At 32.0% G+C, this 23031-nt stretch overlaps 1 protein-coding gene across 9 annotated transcripts; it reads right to left on the bottom strand.

The window, feature by feature from the left end:
• Nucleotides 1–12026: 12026 nt before the first annotated feature.
• Nucleotides 12027–19446, bottom strand: LOC111878488 (uncharacterized). Of its 9 annotated transcripts, none has more exons than XR_006190338.2 (6): nucleotides 17623–18162; nucleotides 16457–17478; nucleotides 16182–16300; nucleotides 14501–14628; nucleotides 13425–13489; nucleotides 12027–12260 (listed from the first exon to the last, which is right to left on the bottom strand). XR_006190338.2 is itself a non-coding variant. In XM_052770269.1 (6 exons), the coding sequence occupies exons 2-5, from the start codon at nucleotides 17739–17741 to the stop codon at nucleotides 13471–13473; spliced, it is 369 nt and encodes a 122-aa protein (XP_052626229.1). In that variant the 5' UTR covers nucleotides 17742–17853; nucleotides 19192–19446; the 3' UTR covers nucleotides 12027–12260; nucleotides 13425–13470. The 9 variants fall into 9 exon arrangements, 3 of the variants coding, with proteins under 3 accessions (XP_052626229.1, XP_023730762.1, XP_042756933.1); XM_052770269.1 differs by lacking the exon at nucleotides 16182–16300 and adding an exon at nucleotides 19192–19446 and having other exon boundaries at nucleotides 17376–17478; nucleotides 17623–17853; XM_023874994.3 differs by lacking the exon at nucleotides 16182–16300 and adding an exon at nucleotides 19087–19443 and having other exon boundaries at nucleotides 17376–17478; nucleotides 17623–17853.
• Between the last annotated feature and the right edge of the window lie 3585 nt (nucleotides 19447–23031).

Raw genomic sequence — 23031 nt, 5'->3', positions numbered from 1 at the left:
GTATCGATGAATCAGAATTTTGTATCTTGTGCGTTTGCTTGTTGCATCGTTTCTTTTACTATGCTTTAAAAACAATGAAGTTGGTTAATTTTGTCGAATCAAAATTTTAATCAACCTAATCGTGTTTTGGATCCTAATTGATGAAATATGCTTTTAACTTTCATATTCTAATTTCTTCTCATACTCCCATTGTCATATAATATCATTTTGCAATTTTTGAGCACACCTCACTTCAAAGTATTTGATAATTGATACTCAATACAAACTAACCACAAATACCTCTTCAAGGGAACTTTTTTAATCCCAACTCACCCCAATGCAATTTCCTACATCTCCTTACATGCAATAAAACCCAAATCTTCAACAAAACATATTCAGTACTTTCACTTCCATGTAACAAACAACCATACAACCACCACCCACACAACCAACACCAGAAACTGTTCTCGAAACAAAAGCAGGAGGCAGTCAGAAAAGGAGAGGGAAAAGGAACAGTGACGAATCTAGAACAAAAAATCACATGGTTCCCATGTGGGCTTCTTTTTATTTGATCAATTTATTTATTCATTGATATTTTGAGAGTGCCGATTAAAAATTGTTAGCCTTTTGTATCAATATCATAATTTAAAATAGAACATTGCCCTCATTAACTTATATTTTTTTTCTTTTTAAAATGGTTTTTAAGATATTTTTTTAAAAAACAAACTTAAGATAGTTCCTTTAATTTTTTTAAAGTGGTTCCTAATTTTTTTACTATATATATTTTAAATGAAATTGAAAATTTAGGTAGGTCCTAGGACCTACCTTTGGCATAAGTAGATACGCCCTGAAAAGGAAAAGGAAATGGAAGGCATTCGAGGCAAGTGAAGGAGAACCTCCGCTATGGTGGACACCGGAGGAGGAGTACGCATTGCTAGTGGCGTGGTGCAGGACTTCAAAGAGTTCAACCGTAGGAAATGATATGCAAAGACTTGAGTTTTGGGAAGTTGTGCTCAGCAAATTCCACGCGCTTATGAAGCAACAAGCATATCATAATATTAATATGCTTAGTAGCAAGTGGACTCTAACCAATTGCCGGTGCACCACGTGTAATGAGATTTTTATGAGACTAAAATTGCAAAAGCAAAGTGGTGCGGATGATTTTAATATGGGACCGTGATAAGTGCAAATGCTCCGGAAGTTGAAGGAGATGATTGCAAAAAATTTTTGGATGACTATTGTATCTTTTTTATGTTTTTAGGACTATGTTTTTTTTTTTTTGGGTGTGTAATGTTATTTTATTTTTCTAAATGTTATGGTTAATGTAGTATTTAATTAAATTGCATGCTTTTTTTTTAAATAATCTAACGTGAATGTAGAACAAATTGAAAAAATAAAAATAAATAAATAAAAAATAATTAAATTGAAAAAAGAAAAAAAAAATGATAACATGAAAAATTGAAGGTGTTATAACTATTGCCAATTTCTTCTATTTGTTGTTATAAATGATATGATATGTAAAGTGGACAACTTTTAGGTACGATAACTAGTTGCCAACCACTGGTCTTAGTCATTTTTTTAAACAAATCCTTATAAACTAGAATCATTTCGTTGTTGAAAAATGCGGGTTTAAATGACTTATAAATTGGTCAAAGCGTTTAAGTCTAGATTCTAGTTTTATATAAAAGGCTGAAGTCTAAGGTGATAATGTATAAAGAGAAGAAAGGTCAAAGACTTTTGGCCCAAAGGCTTTTGTTCATAGTTTATTTATTTATTTTCTTATGATAAACAATCACAAATTTAACAAACATAAATATATTAAATCGAAATTTTTATTAAAAATAGAGTCATAAATCAGAAATACGTATTTGATCGGAGATAAATCCAATATACAGAAATCAATCAAGATTGAATCTTAATTTTGAAAATTTTTTCTATGTTCCCTTCATCTTCTTGAAATAGAAATTTCAATAATAGTATTATTATCTTTCTACGATCATTCAAACTCTATTAAAAATATATATTTATAGGTTTTCAATATGATAGTTATCAACAGTCAAAAACCAAAATTAATTGCTTAAAAACATGTCGACTCAGTTATTACAAATGAATAAATTATTTCAATAATTAAAAACTAATTTCATAATTAAGAATTAAAAACTAATTTAATTAGTCAAAAATAACCCAAGAGCCCCAATTAATTCATGCCCAATTAGGCTAACTAAACACCACATACGAAGTCCATCCACTTTAGCCAAAGCCTTTATTCATATCCGTTATAGAACTTAGTCTTAAAAGGAAAAGCTTTTTCCTTCTTGCTTCCAATGTAGGACATGTCCAATTAGGTTAATTTTTATATACAAAGTTCCAATAATATCCAACATATTGATTAAACTTTCATATGAGATATGTTATGCATCTAACAAGGTGTTTGTAAAATTAAAATATTTTATAGTGAATACTAATTATATATACTGTGTGTAATGAACTAAAGTCTTGAACTAACCACATTTTGTAGTTGAACTAGACAATAAGTAACACAAATATCATTAGACCCAACAATTTGATACACGACACGACTAACCCAACAAGAACAAGAAACGAGTTTTCCATGTATGGGTTTTAGCACTTCGTGTTTCATATATGTTTGAGTCGACACGAATTATAAATTCGTGTTGCCTGTCTTACACGTAACAAACACACATTTACATGTTTAAACACATATAAGACAAGAATTAAAATTTTGTTGTACACGACACATATATACACATGACACATCACTGTAAATACATGTACAAACATGCATATACATGATTTAAATGCATGTTTTTCTAGCTTAAAATGATATAAGACAATACGTGTGTAAATTCATGTTTTTGTATAAAACAGTTAAAAATGCGTCGTATCATGTATCATACAAATTAATTATGTGTCATGTGATAAGTTTTATTGGTTATAATTCTATGCATGATGTGGAAAATTACTTAACTCTTAAGTTCACATGCAACTTATTTGGATTTATGTTTTTATCTAATTCATAACCATAACATATGAATATCAAGAACCTTAAGGGAACTCTGTAATAATCGAAATTTACATACAATTAGGGTTTACATACCTCTTGATTGTTGTAGCAAATAATACACCAATATCCCTCTTGAAAACCTTGGAAAGCAAGAACCAAAAGTTTAGTGTCACTAATGGTTTGTACCAAAAACCCTAGAATGAAGAGAAAAGAGAGGAAACAAATAGAAATTTTGTTCCTAATCTTGTAGGTAAAGTCATGAACAAAAAGAATGAGCCAAGAGGTCATATTTATAGTTTAGGTAACTTGCAAGCAAAGCTAGATTTGAATTAATTAAATAATAGATTTAATCCCAATTCAAAACATTTCATTTTTTGCATCTAGAAGGCTTCCAGATAGCCTAACAACCCCTCTAAAACCGTCCATGCCGTGGAGGGTTCTAGAATTACATATTTTGTTCATCTATTGAACAATTATAATTCACCCTTTGCACACTTAATTAATTCCAATTAATCTCGAATTAATTTCAGATTAATTCTGATTAATAATTAATTATTTCTAATTGATTTCTTATTAATTTATTAACCATATAAATTAACAAATTTGTTATTTAACAATTGATATCATGTTAATTTATTGATCACGTAACAAATTAACATATCAATGATCTATTCCCAATTAATTTATTAATCACATATTATATTAACAAATTATTTCTCTCTCACACAATCTCTCTCTCTCTCTCTCTCTCTTTCTCTCTCTCTCTCCTAATATCATTTCTAGCTATTTCTGGTTATGAGGGCAACCCAAAAAGGGTTTTGCTTCTATTTGCAAGTTTATACCAATTTAGTTATGACTTTAGATACCTTAAACCAACAGTCTCCCACTTGGATAAGTCTATTTTAAGTATAACCAAACAATAAATAGTGGTTTCCAAGGCAAATGCCGTACTCTGATCTAATAAGATATTCTCCCAATGATAAGTGATCAAATATTCCTTCGTTCTACAAGATATCATATGGACATGAGACATGGATTAGAATCAATATCATAGTCCAAGATTCTGTTTCTCGATTTTCCTTATTTATGCCAACTAAATTGTAACTACTAATTGAACATATTAATTTAATCCAGGCTTGGCCAAACACTGCAAATTTCGACAACAAATCATCGAGGGGCCTAAAGATACCACTTTCATGTTAAGGAAAAAGAAAGGAATAAACTTTGCCTTATATATTTGTATCTTTTACTCACCACATCATACATGACACTACATTTTATGACATCATGTTATTGATGTGTTTTTGCAATACTAATGCATAACTGACTCGTAAACTACATCGTATATATCTTGTTTGAAGAATAAAGATATTATAATCTCAACTTGTGATAGAATCCATGAAGTAAATATCTTAGCGTGGGTTTATCCAATCTTAAAAATCTCCATTTTTTTGAGTAATCATGAATATCATAGCAATCCTATTTCAATGTCCAGTCCCTATGGACAATCTACAATCTATTCATGACAGTCTTAATTTAATACTCACTTCCAAAAGTATGAGCGACTGTGGAATCTGAATAATCAAATCATTCAGGAAGTAAAACATGCAAAGTGAAACACAATAATAAACCAATTGACTATGATATCATACTTATTGAATATAAATAAATCCTTATTATTTAATCACCATAACAATTACAAATTTATTCACTGTATAATGTTTTAATTAATCAACTAACCACTTGAATTAAATAACATCAGTCATGCCATGTTATGAACATGCATACTATGCATCTCTATAGTCCTTCCTTTGCGAGTATATCAACTGGACATTACACCAATGATGCTCATTTTACAGTTCTGAATTCTTATAACTATCCAAGATGTGGTGGAATTACAACTTTACATGCATTGATCTTCTGTGTTATCAAGATTCTAAAGTCTCATATATCAAGTCTTCGATATTACAGAACATTCCACTGGAACTTTGTTACCAAAAATAATTCCATGCTAAGGAAGTTTTAATTTCAAGGTACACTCCTTGAACACCTTTCTAGCATTAAAGTTTCCAACTCACATTTAGATTTTACAAGTATCTCCCATTATGGAAACATTTCCATATTTCCATATGACCATCAATTCTAACCAAGGATCATCTCAATCTAGAATCATGTCATTATGGCCAGTCCTAAATAATATCATACTTCTAACTGTCCACAAGAAACCAGTCTTTGGTAAAACCTCCATATGTTCTTGACAATCGTTTAACAACTTTAGTCGGACAAAATTGTAAAACTTTTTTCACAATGCTCAGGGAATTTTAAAAATTAGAATAAGTGAATATTATAGTATATATGATCAATCCTATATGTGAGGCATATGGGACTTGATTCATTATGTCTCACGTAATGATTTGATATATGTTTAATCTCTTGCAATAATATTTCCGTATATCGAATTTCCTATGTTGAAACATTTGAACATGATATTCATATATGTATTTGACTAAGTCCTATAAAACTATATGAGCTAAACCTTTAGATTCGAAATGAAGTATAAGTTCCCTCTCCGTTAAGTATACTATAGCGAAACAATTTCTAAACATTGCAATTTGCAAATTGGAGACCTTGTTCCCTACAAATAGTATTGTCAACATGCAATATTAGCATAACTATTATGCTCGCACTAGCTTTGAAATGTACCCAGAAATCAATTGGACTTCTAATACTCTTGTACTTTCTTACAGAGGTACATATTTCTGTTACGCGATGCTTCGATAAGTATGTAACTAGACTTTTTAAGCTTATACACTGTAATTCGATATCATATGTATGTGTTTGAACCCTACAAGACTGATAGATATATCTCTCGAAAGTTCAAACAATTTTCTTCCATTCCTCACATTTTGAAATATGAAGACGGATATCATAATCATATTGTGAATTTGAGAGTGCAATTAACACAACAAATATCCATATTGATCTTTATCAGATCTTATAATCTATCATCGAAAGTATTTCCTCACAATCATTTACATGAATTAGAGCGAAAACTTTTCCACCTAGATTTTATGTTGCATAAGTTCCCATCCATGTGAATCTATCATTTCCAACATATAATCATAAGAAAAGGTTTAGGACAAAACCAAACTCAAATTTTTCTTTCCTTCATGGATTGAACTCAAATATTCTAAATTTCTTGTCCTCTAGTAGTATAAGATCCTACCAATGCTTTTATGTTGTTAACAGTTCACCCATATTGATCAATGTATTTTCACTGACCAACACACTTTTGCTTTTGCAGTTAAATGAAAACATAGAACTTATAAGCATTTCCAACTCAACTAGAAGTGCACAGAAATTAGAATGTGCCAATAAAACAAGACAGGTTATCAACTTCAGGTCGCGTGCTAGTGATAACTAAAAGGTTTATTGTCGATTAACTCTTGAAACTCTTAATATTAGTACGACTCCCACTCACTTCTTTACATATGATTTTTCTCTCAAGGAACATTCCTTGAAGAGCTAAAAGAATATTCAAACTTTTGTGTGGATTCTCGAAAAGAAAATAGTTTATAGAATATGTCTCAGTTTATCTTTTGTTTCTCGATCGATGAAAACAACATAACTCCAATTCTAAATGTGCTAGATTAAGAAAACATTTTTTCTGCAAATATTTCAAGGTGATTTCAACCTTGTTAGTTTGAAATGAGTTTTAAGATATGATTCACAGTTACTAGAGCATGACTCTAAAACTTGATTTGGAACGAAGTATGAGTCATCTCTTGATCGAATTATTTCCAACAATATCCAATTCCTCTTCTTAGTCATAAATTTCACTAAGATTTTCTTCAAGGATCAATTGTGATATAATTCCACAACAATCACTAAGATGATCATAAAAGATGATACCAAAGTACTTCTCCTTTACTTTTAGATTGGAGAAAGTTTTTATCTTTCTTCCTAATATATTTTTCTATTCGTTCTGCTACTCTTTGAATCTTTTCAATGTATTAGAATTTTGTTTAATCTTATAAATAAAAACATGTTTACTGAAGCATTAGTAAATCATCACGAATAGAGTTATCATCCTTTGTGGTGGATCTGAATAGTCCATATCAACATGTACTAGATCCATCAATTTTTCACTTGCGTCACATAAACATGTGAATAATGAATTTTGTCATAATTTTCCAATGAAGAAGATTCTCATGCATCACAAAATTCGAATTGTATGACTCCAAGTCTCTGTCCAATTGAAACTTGGTGATGATATTTATTTTCACTTTGTGGATTATGATAGTACCACAAGCGATACCATAAGAATCAAATCCACAACTAACATTTCCATTATTTGAAACATGATCAACATATCCATTTTACTGAAAAACTTCATTTTATTGCAAGGAAATATAATCTAAGGCAACCAGATGAACCAAAACTTCATTTTATTGAAAAAGAAAATTGGAACTTGTCCTTACATTGCATAAAAAGAAAAAAATATGTTTCTAGATCCTACAATATCATCAAAATGTGACAATCTATTAAATTATCCTAACTCCTTAACAATAACACCAAATTTTGACAATCAAAACATGTGACAAAAGTCCATCTCTCACGATCAGATTTTGCTCATTCAGCTTAAGCTTCCTTTTTCTCTTAAATCATGCAATATCATCAAAATGTGATCATCACATCATGTATTACGAATCTATGAATGAGAACTTGTTAAACTAATGGAGTTAGATAATGGATGTACTAGAAGTAGAGTCATACGAATTGACTTTACCATCTCTGAGATCCTTCAGGTACTTTGGGAAGCTTTGAAACCAATGTCCCTTCAATTGGCAGTAGAAACAAATGGACTATTTGGGGTCAACGCATGAAATGATCCCAAAACTAGCCTTTCTTTTTACCATACGATCACACAGTTTGATCTTGGATGACCCTTTTCTATTGGGAAGAAAAAATCTTTTCTAGACCACCATTGTTACCATTGTCAATGTTCATGGAAATGTTGAAATTAGAACCTATAAGCATATCCTATTCAGATGTGAACATTTATGCTTCAACAACCATCAACATTTGGGTTAGACTAATTAGGGTCACATCGATATTCCTCATATAAAAAGTTCTTAATGAATTGATCATATTACTTTGGAAGCAAGAGAAGAACCAAATTAAGGGATTGCTCCACTAGGAAAATAACACCCATTCTATCTAATTTGTCAATGTACGATTTCATTTTCAGATAATGTGCAGACATAGAGTTTCCATCTTGATGTTTATATACCAATATTAAGTGAGTAGTCCCATATATTTCAACTTGAGGAAAACGTGATGTTAGGAGAGTTATTGGAGGAGGAGGTGGAAGAGTTGAAGAAGCATGATGTCCAATTCCACCATTTCTTAGGGAGGGGAAAACAACTTCACTATGAATTGAAATTTGAAGACCATCTCAAGAATATTGAGGAAAACCATTTCTATAAGAATGAGGAAGACAATTTCTCTCTTCATAAGACATCTAAAAATGGAAAAAGAGAGAATTCAAGTTAGTTGATTTTAATCTATAATTATTAAACCAAAATTTAAATTAAGGTTCGGATCCATATTTTTGATTTAAACTTTGAAAAAGTATGCCATAATAAAATCTGAATCTATTTTAGTTAGGTAAGGCTTTTATCAATTTCAGTCTTATGAAACTTCATTGAATCTTATCAATGACATGTTTAATCTCGGATTATGCTCTCACTTCTCTGACTAGGATGTTGAGGATCACAAAACTAGATGTCAATAATCATGCAAAACCGCTTGACAACATTGATGTCTTTTATCATCTCCAATTGATGTGCCCATTAACCACACATTCTTCATGAACAATGATAATTTACAATTTGTACCATCATTCAACTTTATTGTTCCAACTTAGTGTGCCGGTTAGCCATATACGCTCCACTAACGACTAATAAAGAATGATGTGTGTTTTTCATGGATTAGCATACTTTTAATATTTTTACTAAATTAACTCGATAGGTATTTTAAAAGAAGTTTCTTTTACTTTTATAGCATTATACTTTTAATGAAATTATGTCCTTTCAAACCCTTCTAATTTTCGAAATTAGGGTTTGGGGTTATCCAATTTTAATTATTCAAATTTTAAGGATTTTAAAACAATAATTAAGGAAACTAGAAAACGCTCAGGGAACCCTAGCATTTTTGAAAATAGGGGGTGGAGGCTAGGGTTTCAATAAACCCTAGCCAAGTCGAAATTTCAAGGCCATATGGTTTAATTTCTATAAACCCTAAATTTGATCCATTCACTATTCTGCACAATCAATAGAAAACAATCTAGTCTCTGATACCACTGACGGATTTTAATGGTTATAAATCTATGCAAGAGGTAAAAAATTACTTAACTCTTAGGTTCAAATGCAACCCATTTGGATCTATGTTTTTTCTAATTGATAGTAATAACCTATGAATATAAAAAACCCTACGAGAACTATATAATCGAAATTTACACAGAGTTAGGGTTTAAATACCTCTTTATTATTGTAGCGAATAATCACACCAATACCCTTCTTGAAAACCTTGGAAAGCAAGCACCAAAAGTTTAATGTCGCTAATAGTTTGTACCAAAAAAAACCTAGAAACCCTAGAATGAAGAAGGGAGAGAGGAAAGGGATAGAAATTTTGTTCCTAATCTTGTATGTAAAGGTATGAAAAAAATAATGAGCCTAGGGGTCCTATTTATAGTTTAGGTAACTTGTAGGAAAAGTTAGATTTGAATTACTTAAATAATAGATTTAATCCCAATTCAAATCCATTCCTTATCTGCATCCAGGAGGCTTCCAGAAATCCTAAGAACCCCTTCAAAACCGCCCATGCCATGGAGGGTTATATAATTTTTTCTTTTATTCATCTATTTAACAATTATAATTCACCATTGGACCTGTAATTAATTCCAATTAATCCCGAATTAATTTTAAATTAATAATTAATTAATTCTAAATGATTTTTTTATTAATTTATTAACCATATAAATTAACAAATCAATTATTTAACTATTGATCTCATGTAAATTTATTAATCACATAACGAATTAGTGTATCAGTTATCTATTGCCAACTAATATATTAATCACATAATATATTGACAAATTAGTTCTCTCTCTCTCTCTCTCTCTCCCTCTATCTCCTAATATCATTTCTAGCTATTTTCTGGTTATGAGGACAACCTAAAAAGGACTTTGCTTATATTTTCAAGTTTATACCAATTGAGTTATGAGCTTAGATACCTTAATCCAACATCATGTTCATGTTTGATACCCCAGATTTCGCAATCTGACCCACTCAGTTCCTTTATATCATAGGAAGCAATACAAAGGTACATGGATAATGATGTTTGGATCTGATGAGTGATTAGAGGAGATGTAGGCCATTAGTATAATAAGATGTTGTGAGGCATGTAACAAATAAATTTATGGTTATGTTTTTTATATTAGTTATGAAATCCCAAGCTTTTAATAATCACTGAAAAACATTTATTCGGAAATACTTTTTCTCGGATAAATTCAAAAATATAAAGAATAGTCTATTTTAGAATAAGCATAAAGAAAAGTTTTATTTGGGTCAAGAAAATGGGGATGTATCAGTTGGTTTTAGAGCATCTGTCTAAGCGAACTAGGATTTATAAGGATATCTAAACTTAAACTTAGAATGCTAAGCGATGATCTTGAGATGTGTGTCTACTATATTTTAGCTAGTATACCTCAATTGACACAAGCATTAGCTTACTTTAGGATGAGATGCCTAATTTGATGTTATGTTCTAAATGATTTATATTATAACATGCCTTAGGTTGCCTACCTAGATTTCTGTTACTTGAGTAGATCTAAGGTCTATTCCCTACCATGCTTTGGAAATTTTATGTGTTTAGGATTCTAAGCATATAATTAATGTATTAGAACTGATATATCACTTTCCAAAGTGATAAGGAGGATTATGCGTCGAAACATAACTAAAACATTATCTATCATAATATACTCCCAATTTGGGTACATTGAATGATTATTGGGTGTACAGAACATCATGGTGAGAACACACAACTTACTGGGAAATGGTAACGGAAACCAGTAGCATGAACCTTGATGTGTGATCGAGTGTGCACTAGAAGTCATGCCAAAAGCCAAACCAATCACGATGGCAAGAGTTCAAGCCATGATTCGTCTGATGCTAGCTGAGCAAATGGAGGAGACTAGAAAACTACTCCAAGGGATTAAGAGAGAAGCGACTGCACTAATTGTTGAACCGGTGCTAAAAGAAGGTCAGTTGGAAGAGGGAAGCTACAGTAGGACTGTTGACCAAGCTGAACTGCGAAGGGTTTGAATGAATAATCTCGATTGAGGGATTGAAATAAGTGGATGCAAGTACAAGGACTTCATGGCTTCCAAATCACCATGTCTTTTTGGGAGCCTAAAATCAGTGGAGGTTATAAATTAGATCTCTAAAATGGAGATGATGTTTGAGAGCTGCTACTGTAGCAATAGACAGAAGCCCGTCCTCACAGCCAGACAACTAAAGACTGAAGTGTTTAGTTGGTGGAAGTTGTTGGATGATAGTATGCCGAATGGAGAATCCATTAAGATGTCTTGGGAGAACTTCCTTGAGGAGTTGAAGATGCAACACTACTTTGAACAACATTTATGGAGATCAACAATGAATTCTAGAATCTGAAGAAAGGAAAGATTACTAACCTACTTCATAACGAACTTTCCCAAGTAAACAAGTTTGCTAGTGGACTACCGACAGATTATGGTATAACGGTGAAGCTAGCAACTACTCTGAAGGCAACCATCTGGGTGGCCAGGAATGTAGAGACCCAGATAAGGGAGAAGGTGTGGAGAAAGCTGAGGTGGGAGAGAAGAGGAAGTCTGAACGATCTTCAAGGTCCGACAAGAAGAGTAGTATAACATCGTGATTTTTACCATAATTTTTTTTTTAAAATCATTTATTTTAACAACTTTTTAAAGGAAAACCACAACATAAGACTTTCTTTAATCAAACTAAAAATGTTTCAAACAATAATGCTACTTCAAAGTTCAAACATAATTCCAAACCAAATAAAACGTAGCGGAAGTAAATTACTTTAAAGTAAATAATAAAAAATGTGTCCAAGATTATTGGTATCTATAAATAAAAACATACTACACAAATATAATTGTGCCCACACTCACCAACCGACGCTCCTAAGCTACCTATACCGAACCAAAGGCACAAAGTACAACAAACAAATATCAGCCCCTGCTGAGTGAGTTAATAAAAGTTTCATATAGTTGTAGGGAAAAGGTACAATTCCTAAACAGGTCAACAAATCAATTTATGACATAACAACTTCAAGAAAAAAATACACCTTACTCACATATACAATACATATAAGAAAAAAATTCATCACATACCACGAAAAATATTGTATATCACCAAAGGCACCACATGTCACCAAAAGAAATATATATGACAAAGAGCATCACATATCACCAAAACATCACATATCCCCAAAAGCATCACATGTTACTAAAAGCATATCACCAAAATCAAATCACCAAAAGTATGTCACCAAAAGCATCGCCTATCACCAAAAGTGTCCTATGATAAGCATGAATATCTACGTACTATCTTATCCCAAGGGAACTAGCCAGTTCATTAGTTGTGTGCCCGCATTGTTAAATTCTCTAAGTGACTCATGACTTCCACCCTAAACACCAACCACAGACACCCCTTTCACTACTCCAACTATGCAAAACACAAGTGTTCCGCGATGTTGTTCAGGATATGGTACCAACGGTGTCGTACATCCATAACACCTCCTTATCCAACGTGATGTTTGTACTAGTCCTCTTCGGTAGGACCAAACCACTACAGTTTACAAACACTGTAATGACAGTATTTGTGTACCTTGTATCGCGGGATCTTCAAGATAGACCAGACGACTAACACCAAAATGACTTAAGCTCTTTTTATAGATCCTCTTTCATCCTAATAGGTCACCAAAGGTATCCGAATATGGTTTAAGGTAAGTGTCATAAACTACCCAACCCACTATGCAACGCCCCACAAAACTGAACAATTCATCATATAAAGCATGCAATTTCATACAATCAACCGATATCATAATATTCACCAAATTCATCAACAATTCACCAAAGCATAGCAAACTATCGTTATTTCAATCAAATTTATGCTAGCATACCATAAACATCATACTCATCATAACGAAATCAAATATCAATTTAGACCCTAAGCATGTCAACTAGCAAGAAAACATATAAAGTTAACACATAAGACTCAAACACAAAACAATGACTAATTTAGACATTAAGTGAATCAATGACCCATGTATGAAATGTAAAATACTAACTCACCTTGGATCTCTATGACCATTTACATTACCCTTACTTTGAAATGTCTTTAAGTCGTCAAGAGTGACCTATACATAATCGAAATTTCATAAATATATGCTTTAATCTTAATTTAAGAACCTAAGCATTATTTATGACTATTTACATTGATCATTAACCGTATAATAGTGATGGTTAACATATGCTTATTAAAGATTAATCAAAATTTTTATTTAAAAGATTACCTAGATATGATGCTTAATTTAAATCTTACGACTCATAAATAAGTGATTAATTATAATACTGAATTGCTACAACCATTGTAAATATATATCATGTTACTGATGACATTCACTCACATAAGAGCTTTGAGGTTTTTTTTTTTTTTTTGTCTTTTTTTTTTTTTTTTTTAACACTAATTAATTAATATTTTATCATACAAACGTCATTGCCCCATTCGTTGTTTAACTTTCCTTTCCACCATAAAATGTATGCGGGTAGTCATGTGTCTGTATTATGTACGTAGTGAACCATATCCCGACGAAATTGTATATTACATATTTCAAGTCATGCTAGAAGTCAAGACTAAATTGATGTTAATAAATGGAATATAGTGTCATTAGGAAGCTTGATCATAAGGATTCTATATATATGTTCTCTCTTTATCCTTTTTTTTAATCTTCCTAATATTTTCATGAATATGGCCTTCGAAGTCATAAGGTTGTGATAGACATGCAAATTGTTTTTACTAACTATTTTACGCACATGCATGTATATATATTTATATAACCACCATTTTTAGGTTACATTAAATTATTTTCCAGAAACAGATGACGGCAACTAGTAGCAAGAAATCAAGAAGTCGGATGTGAAAAAGGAGGAACATAATATTTCCAGAGTTCTCGTGAAGCACATGAATAGGTACCAGACTAAGTATGTGTTTATGTTGAACATGAAAGAAAAACTAAGCGGCGTACATCGTGAAGCAGACAAAAGAAAGCAACATGGCTCTTTTTAAAATTGTTGAATAGCTAGAAAGATTTACACATAAAATTATGATCTTGAACAAGAATGAAAACGAGACAAAAGGATCAACTTACCAGGAAGAAGAGTTTGATTTCTGCTTCAATTTCCAGTCACAAAAGGTTTTTTTTCTTTGATCGAGAACCCTTGCCTCCACCCACAACCCTCTCCCGAAACCTGATCTCTCTTTATTCACCGGTCTCTCCTGTACGTTTGTAACAACTCCTCAATTACGAGCATCCGTTTTCTATGTGGATGACTGGTAGATCGATCGCAAGAAACAGAAACAAGGGAATCTATTGAAGTAACATTTACACTCGTAATTAAGCTAGAAATAAAAGTGAGTTTATTTACATGTCGGGATATTTAATGTACAAGTTACATTAATAGTCCTTCATCTTTCACTACAAAAAAAATGTCAATTAGTGACCAAAGCGAAATGGTCATTAACAATAGAACAAGTCGTCACTAAATGATTTAGTGACCAAAATTCCGGTTGTCACTTTTCGTCACTATAGGTCCGTCACAAAACCGAGTTAGTGACCAAAATAAAATATGGTCACTAAATAGTGACTAAAATATATGCGTCACTAAATCTGTGACGACCAGTTTCGTCATTAAAAGTTGTCACTAATCAATAAAAGTCGTCACTATTATATCTACTCAATGACCAATAAAAGTCGTAACTGTCTTGTCGGATTAATGACCATAGAAAGTCGTCACTGGCATATCCAATTAGTGACTATAACAGGTGGTCACTAATTTATCCAGTTAAAAAAAAAAAAAAAAAAAAAAAAAAAAAAAAAAAAAGGTCAATAATTAAGGAATTATTGAAATATTAAATGACTGATTTTAATATGAAATATAACAATATACAATTAGACAAAAGAAAACGCAAATGCTATAAATCTTTACAGTACAACAATAACCAAATAAAACTTCACATTTATAATATGAAATATTAAATGTCATTTTTAAAAAACAAAATCCATACATATAAAGATCAATGCAGATTAAATGTAAATTTAATTGAATTTTCTTCCAGATAATGAGGAGCAAGTTTTTCGAGTGTGCTCCATAAAGTTCCAACCTACTTGCATAGGAGCATCAGAATGTATTAATCACAACTGATAGTCACTAATGGTTTTTATCTTTCTGAGTTGATCGAGACACAAAACTACTCTACCATGAAAGTGATGGACAAAACTGCCCTCACAAGCAGGAATAAGCTCTTGAGGGCATCTGAAAAGGAAGTCCTGCAGTCTCCTACGTTGTATCACTTTTTTTTGGATACACAATTTTGAGCAGAGATGAATCTTGCTGAACATTTTTCGCCTCGTAAAAATTACCGGTCATTTCTCCAGAATAAAATGACCATTTTACCCTTATCTTCTTCATAAAAACTGAATTATTTATGAAATCAAACCTAATTACGAATCCATAATCTAATGATATCAGAACTAATAATAAATAAATTACTAGCCACCAACCTACTACATGTGAACACCAGAATATTCAGAAATCGGATGGAGTTGGCAGAATAATTTTTTAATAAAATATAGATATGAGGTCAAAATGGTCATTTTCATAAAATTAATGAAATGGATGTTTACATTGACAATTCATGGCCAAAAAACATTAAGAAACAGTAAATAGGAATGAAAAATGCAAGGACTCTTTTTTTAACCCATATAAAAAAGTGATATAACAGAGGGGGTCAAAATTGTAAATTTTAGAGTTAATTTAGAGATAGCTTACCCAAATAAGCTGCTTTCGGATATTAGTGCCAATTTCAGTTTGATTGATGGAGGATACCAGTGCCTTAATGTACCTCCAAAGAGCTATATAGGAACAAGATCTTCAAGGCACAATCAGAACTACATTTGTATGTAACAAGCTACTAATTAACTTTGAGTATAAGATTATAGGTAGAAATATGTATTCATCATTGAGGTTAAAAAAATGAAATCAAACTAAAGATCAAATCAATACATACTTATTATTATCTTTTGATCACACAAATAAAAGGATACCTTTTACTAGAAGATGCAACTTTGAAGATGCTAAAAGAACAAATACATAAATGATTTAGTGAATACATCATCAGGGTATGAAGAAAGAAGATAAAAAAAATGAAATCCAACAAAAGTCAAGTAAAAACATACTTATATTGTAGATAAATTGCATTAATAAGAAAAAGGGAAGTATATTGTTATTATTCTAATCTTGAAATCAGCACAAAGGCTGAATTTTTGTTCTACACTTGAAAAACAGCAAAAAGACTGAACTTTTATTCTTTTGCTACCATTTTATTTATTCCTTCCATTGAACTTGTTTAATTAATTGTCAAATCTATGAGCAAAAAAATTCTTATCATATTCCCTCATTTTGTTGGACAATTGATTCATTATCCATTCTATCATAAAAATATAAATACATGTACTAAGAACAAACTCTTGTTCTTGATGTACTCATATTTGTACATGCTTTTTGAGTTATATCATGCAATGAAATGGTTAAGGCATCCACCACTTCCGATAGTATATTACCTCTTGTTAGGGATAGTTGGTCAATATTCAAATCAACAGTTAGATTTAAATGTGGCTCTTGTTCTTGATGTACTTCTTCCACCATTACATGAACATCATACAATATACAAGGGGCACTACTTTGAACCACATACCAATTTTTGTCCAATTTAAAATCAGGTTCATAAAAAACTTGTTTAGCTTGTTGTTTTTGGGACTAATGATGGAGTTGGCAAGGCTTTTCTGAATATAACAAGCAAAGAATCAAATTATTTGATGGACCATCCAACTCATATCTTGGGTCCTTACTCCTTTGACCTATGAACTATAGTCTATATTCATTCAAGACTTGTCCATATGCTATGATAAAAGAAAAAAATTCACAGTATCTGTCTCAATAGCAAATGAGATTCATGTATATTACCTCTCCAGCACCTTCAATAGCTGCCAACGATTCATCAGAGAAGGGAGCGCCATATGTGGCTAAAGACTTATTATCGTGCCTCTTGATGTTATTTGAACTCTTCCTGAAAACCAACCAAGAATCAAGTTTACGATTTTGTCCCCTAAGTTAGATATGAGTTATGATCAACTCAAGATAAGTGAAAAAAGTAGAAAAAAAAAGCAAATAAACAAATAAATAAATGTACAACTTGCTCAAAGCTACTTACATCAACACTATTGCATCTTTATTCTTTCCTTCTTGTTCAGCATCAACTTCTTCCCTCAAGCTTATCTTTAACACCTCAGCTACTTTAGCAACAAAATGACTGAATAGAGTGTTATACATGTACTTGTGGTTTCACTTGTAGTCGATTGTTGACTCACTAGAAAACTTGAATTAGACTCAAAGGGTCTTTGTCACATGACAAGTCTTGTTCATCCAAGACTTTGTCCATATGCTATGACAAAAGAAAAAGTCATGAAAAGAGTATAAATATATATTGACAGTGATAAATTTTTAAAAAACTCAAGTGGCAGCATTAGATTATCTTGTGGCACTTGAGATATTTTTGTGCCTACTTATAATGGAAACATGGCTAAAGTTGTGGAAGGGCATCGCAGGTAATAAGAAATTAAATTCATAAGTAAAGAAAAAATTGTTATCTTAGAATAATAAACTTTAATCAGATAAAGATATATCGTTAAATAAATTGCATATAAACATCTCATGTCCTCTAATATATATATATATATATATATATATATATATATATATATATATATATATATATATATATATATATATATATATATATATATATATATATATATATTATATGTAGGGTTTTATGCATAAGAAATGTTCTTCTGTTGCACCCTCCAATACTTTTCTATGACATTAAGAAAGAAATAAAACCAAGAATGCAGTTTTTTACAAAGGTATGATAATGTTTATAACTTTGCTACCATGGTGACAATTATGTAAATGCAATTATGATTCGTTATATACCGTTTTTATCAGTAAAGTGAAAAAATGTTGTTAAAATGTTATTTTTCTTCATATTTAGGTGTATGGAGAGGATAAGGAATTTGGTAAGATGTTACTGAAATACCCTTGGATTCTTTCCACAAGCATTAAGAAAAATTATGAGGAAATCCTTGCTTTTCTTTATGTTGAGAAGGTATGTATAATAACCGATGCTCAATATCAGAATTGTTAAATGAAATTCCAGATTAAGTGATCATGCTATATGGTAAATTGTCAATTCATGTGACAAGATTTCATGACAGGTGGCAGAAGTTAGTATTCATCGAGCAATCAAGAGCTGGCCACTTATTTTAGGTTGTTCAGTTGGAAAACTCAAGTTGATGATTGATCAATTTCATGAATTGGGTGTTACAGATAAGATATTACACCAAGTTATTGTCACTAGTCCTCAACTACTAATTCAAAAGCCCCAAGAATTTTGCAAGGTGGAATTTGGATTTCCGTTGTGACTGATGAAGAAGAAGTATGGAGATAACCTTTGAGCATTGTAAAAGTTCAATAATTTGGTAGAATGACAGAATAAACAAAAAAGCAGCTGATTGTAAACTATGTGCTAATTTAATCAAGCTTTTCTGTTTGTTGAGAAAGTCATGCTTCAAGTTGCTATGATTTTAGCTATTATTTGGTAGAAGGGAATCAGGACCTGATCGATTAGCAATTGAATAATTAATTAGCAGGAAAGTGATGTATGCCACATGAGAGCAGAAGATGGTAGCTACATCCATGGTCAGCGCAGAGAAAAGAGTACATGTTTGACTTCTAGTGGAGAACCGAGGTGCTTCCATTGGAAGGTGTGGACCGGCGACGATTGACCGGATTCGACGGACAGGGGACGATGGATCGGCAAAGATTGACCGGCGACGCTGGTGTAGAACCGCCCGATGGTTGGTATGTTTATTTAGGGCAAATAGGGGAGATGTGTTGACGAGAGATGCCCAAGAATAATTTTAGGACATCTCAACTTTTTGCCCTAGTCAGTAAAAGATAAAAGGGTCCAAGGTCGTCTATATTGAGAAGGGTAGTATAGTAAATATATATTAGAGAAGAAGGTTTTGGTTAGCTGTGGATGAGTCTACAGGGACTTAGATAAGGACTTGTCAAATAAACTGAGTCTTTGGAAAATTATGTTCATAAAGAAAATAAAGCTCTAGTCATTTTCAAAAATAAGAAAAATATTAATTAATGATAACAATTGATAGTTATTAATTTTTTTTCAATTTGTAAATCAATTACCACTTAGTGGTCATAGTTTAGCTTTGTAGGTTTAGAATAATAAAGAGTAGTTAGTGACCATTATTTTTGGTCACCCAACCTTCAATACAATGATCATTATTTTTGGTCACTAGGCCTCTAACACAGTGACCATTTTTTAGTCACTAATAGTTATGTTGATATGAAACAAAAGTATTTTAATCTTATTCACGGTATAGTGACCGATTTAGTGACCACCACATATAATTGGTCATTAAATTTGTAGGATTACTAAAATTCAGTGACAACTAAATTTTTGGTGACTAAATGATGTTGTTAGTGACTAAATTTTAGGTCGTCACTAAAAATTGGTCACTAATAAGAACTTTTCTTGTAGTGTTTCTCTTTATACTTAAAATATACCTTTTTGTTGTTAATTAAATATTTTAATTACTTATTAATTCCTTTTATTTTATTTCAATTTATAACATAAATCCAAATATGTTTATAAAAATAAAAATCAGTGTAATGGAGATCTAACGTCGTTAAGGAAAATGATTTTGGGTCGTTACAAGTAGATTCTCGATGTCTGACCACAACGACAAGATGTTTGGTGGTAACAATGAAACAAAATGGTGTGAGAAGTGCAAGAAGAAATACTTTGGGAGATGCGATGGAGAAGTGGCATACTATTAGTGTGGAATGGTAGGTCACTATTCCAAAGATTATATGTTGAATGACAGGATATGTTACGGATGTGGGGATAAGAGGCATATTTCGAAGGATTACCTAAAGAAAAACGAAGTAGCAAGGCTGAATGTGTCTCTAAAGCCCAAGGCAAGAGCATTCCATATGATCCTTAATGAAGCAAATGTCGCAACAGGAGATCAGGAATAAGAGCTCCTTATCCGAAGTACAAGATATAAAGTAGACATCTCATATAAATAGTATTATGTGATGTAGCCTAATGTACGAGGCATAAGGTATGGTGAACTTGAATAACATTTTAATCATTTTCAAGAAGTCATATAATCCTTATTACATTATACTAATTGAATTTGTTAGGTTGCTATGCGAGTTTCTTGTATGGTGACCTGTGGACTGCTAGATAATTCTTGGGACGAGTATGAGTAGGTGTGAAAGATAGTAGAGACATATACTACCCAAAACAAAGGATACACACTTGAATCATGAAAAGTCACAAGGTTACTAAGACACTAGTAGTTGAGTTTGTTTTGTTTGTGTTTATCATTACCTTCGTTTCGGTGATGAATACGAAGATAAATGTTATTCCAACCCTAGTGTTCATATCAAATTGATTCCAATTAAGATACATATAAGAAGCAAGTTACTTGGTTCAAAGAACCATGTTCGATGTAGTATCTAACTTTAGTCAAAAGATCTAAGGAAAATCCAAGTGATCGAAAAAAGTATCGCAAACATCATTATGGCTAAGCCGCCTGTAACTAGAAATGTTACCTGCTATGATGTGATTATATCACATTATAACATGAAAGAAGGTTTCTTTCGTGCTAGAGTTTGACTCATAGAGACCTGATTCTAGCCAATACATCATACGATGCAATGTCATTAGATTGTGACCAATCGGTCTGTTACGATTCCCTAAGTAAAGACCTTATCTTGGGTTAAGTCTGTTCGAGAAGGAGCAGGAGTCTTAAATGAAGATCGAATTTGTAATTCGAAGGTTGGGACTAAAGGTCCAAAATACAATCAAGAGCATGTGCAAGTCTGAGCACCAGCAGTGGTCAAGAAGTCTAAGAGCTTGATACGGAAAAACATAAGTGTGACGGTTATAAGTTAGGATGGAAAATGACTAGCAGATCATCATCCAACCCTATTTTTTGGATGATTTCAGGATGTAATCATCCTAAAGGGGAGATAATTGTAACGTCCATGAGTTAGGGCTAGATGATTAAAGTATAATAGTAATAAATATTATAATTAAAATCCCCCAATCAAGATAATTGTTAATCATGCTCTTTGCTAACTGCATAATATAAGCCTTTTTATGATCATTTGAAGTTTTGCATTCAGTCCTATATGGCGAAATACATCATAAAATACGAATAGGAGATCGATTGCTTATTGTCCTAAGTAATCTAAACAAAATTCATTGTAGTCATTAAAGAAATAGTGTGTATATAAAGAATGCCTATATCTGACTTCATAAGCGGAAGTTATGATTTTAAAAAGTTTTAGTGTAGCAGTGTGCGACACAGAATCCGAATTTTAGATAAGTTGATTGTTAGGAAAAACAATCTAAACGAGAGTTGAAGATCTCATGATTAGGAGTCCGTCAATATAAAGACAGTCGCGAATAGAGGTCGTATGAGAAAATTATCATTTTTCTACGAACTTTACTAGTCTAAGCATGTTAATAATATAACTGTAAAAATAAAGTGAGAATTAGTTGATGGAGTCTATATGAAAGTTGTAGTACTTGTTGATAGCTACACGTGGATATAAAGAGCACCAAAAATGGAGCTCATATGAGAAACATACGATTTTTAGAAAATAATTAAATCTCAAAGCACATGGAACGCGCAAAGCTTCTAGAAGGTGGGACGTGGATCACCATAATTGTGATATGTGGCGGCAAGGTAGACATGAGACATCGAAGAAGTGCACGAGACGCTTTTGGTTTTCACACGACACCTCCCTATATCCTCTATAAATACAAGATGAATTCAACCCATTTTCTCACCCATTCAACCTCAAATCCTCTGGAAACTCTTTCACACTACTAGTCCCATACTTTCTAGTTTTTGCCTACTTTGGAGATGCTTTAGAGTGGCTAATAGGTAGAGATTTTGGTTTAGAAGTTATGCCTGCGACTTTCCTGGTTTTTGCTAAAAATCCATGTAAGTTAAGCTGCACTTACTATTCTTCACGTTGTAACACCGTAGAATTTAAAACAATTTTTCCCATTTTCAAAACACATTTACATTCACAAATTCTTAATACAATCTCATTGTATCATATCTCTGTTCCACAAAACATTTCCCAAGATCGAAAAACATAAAAGATCTAGGTGTGTGTGTACGACTCATGTCGGCGCCTTCTCGCACTCCTCACTACTACTTGAAACACATAACACAAAACACTGTAAGCACGTAGCTTAGTGAGTTTCCCCAAAATACCACTCTATCACATATTAGCCACTCAAGGCTATAACTCTGCTGACCCTCAGGTCAGTGTGTCTTAGTGGGACCCTCCAGTGCCCATTCTCTATGGGCCCTTTAGCCCTAACTCTATGGACCCACTGGTCCTATCTCTGGAAACTCTAAATCATGCATATCACATATCACAATTTCACATAAATAGAATACAGATACACTGGCACATAACTCAACAGTACACTAACACATAACTCTGT

The sequence above is a fragment of the Lactuca sativa genome, chromosome 4, assembly GCF_002870075.4.
Source record: "Lactuca sativa cultivar Salinas chromosome 4, Lsat_Salinas_v11, whole genome shotgun sequence".
NCBI lineage: Eukaryota > Viridiplantae > Streptophyta > Magnoliopsida > Asterales > Asteraceae > Lactuca > Lactuca sativa.
The sequence above is the reverse complement of the archived record's forward strand: the minus strand, read 5'-3'. Positions and strand labels throughout refer to the sequence as shown.

Excerpts from the sequence above, each read along its gene's own strand:
- LOC111878488 (XM_052770269.1), bottom strand. The coding sequence starts at position 17,741 with ATGTATAACACTCTATTCAGTCATTTTGTTGCTAAAGTAGCTGAGGTG. Across the intron at positions 17,479-17,622 it reads AAAGATGCAATAGTGTTGAT|GAAGAGTTCAAATAACATCA; the intron begins GTAAGTAGCTTT and ends GTTGGTTTTCAG. Across the intron at positions 14,629-17,375 it reads CTATTGAAGGTGCTGGAGAG|GAGAGACCGGTGAATAAAGA; the intron begins GTAATATACATG and ends ACAAACGTACAG.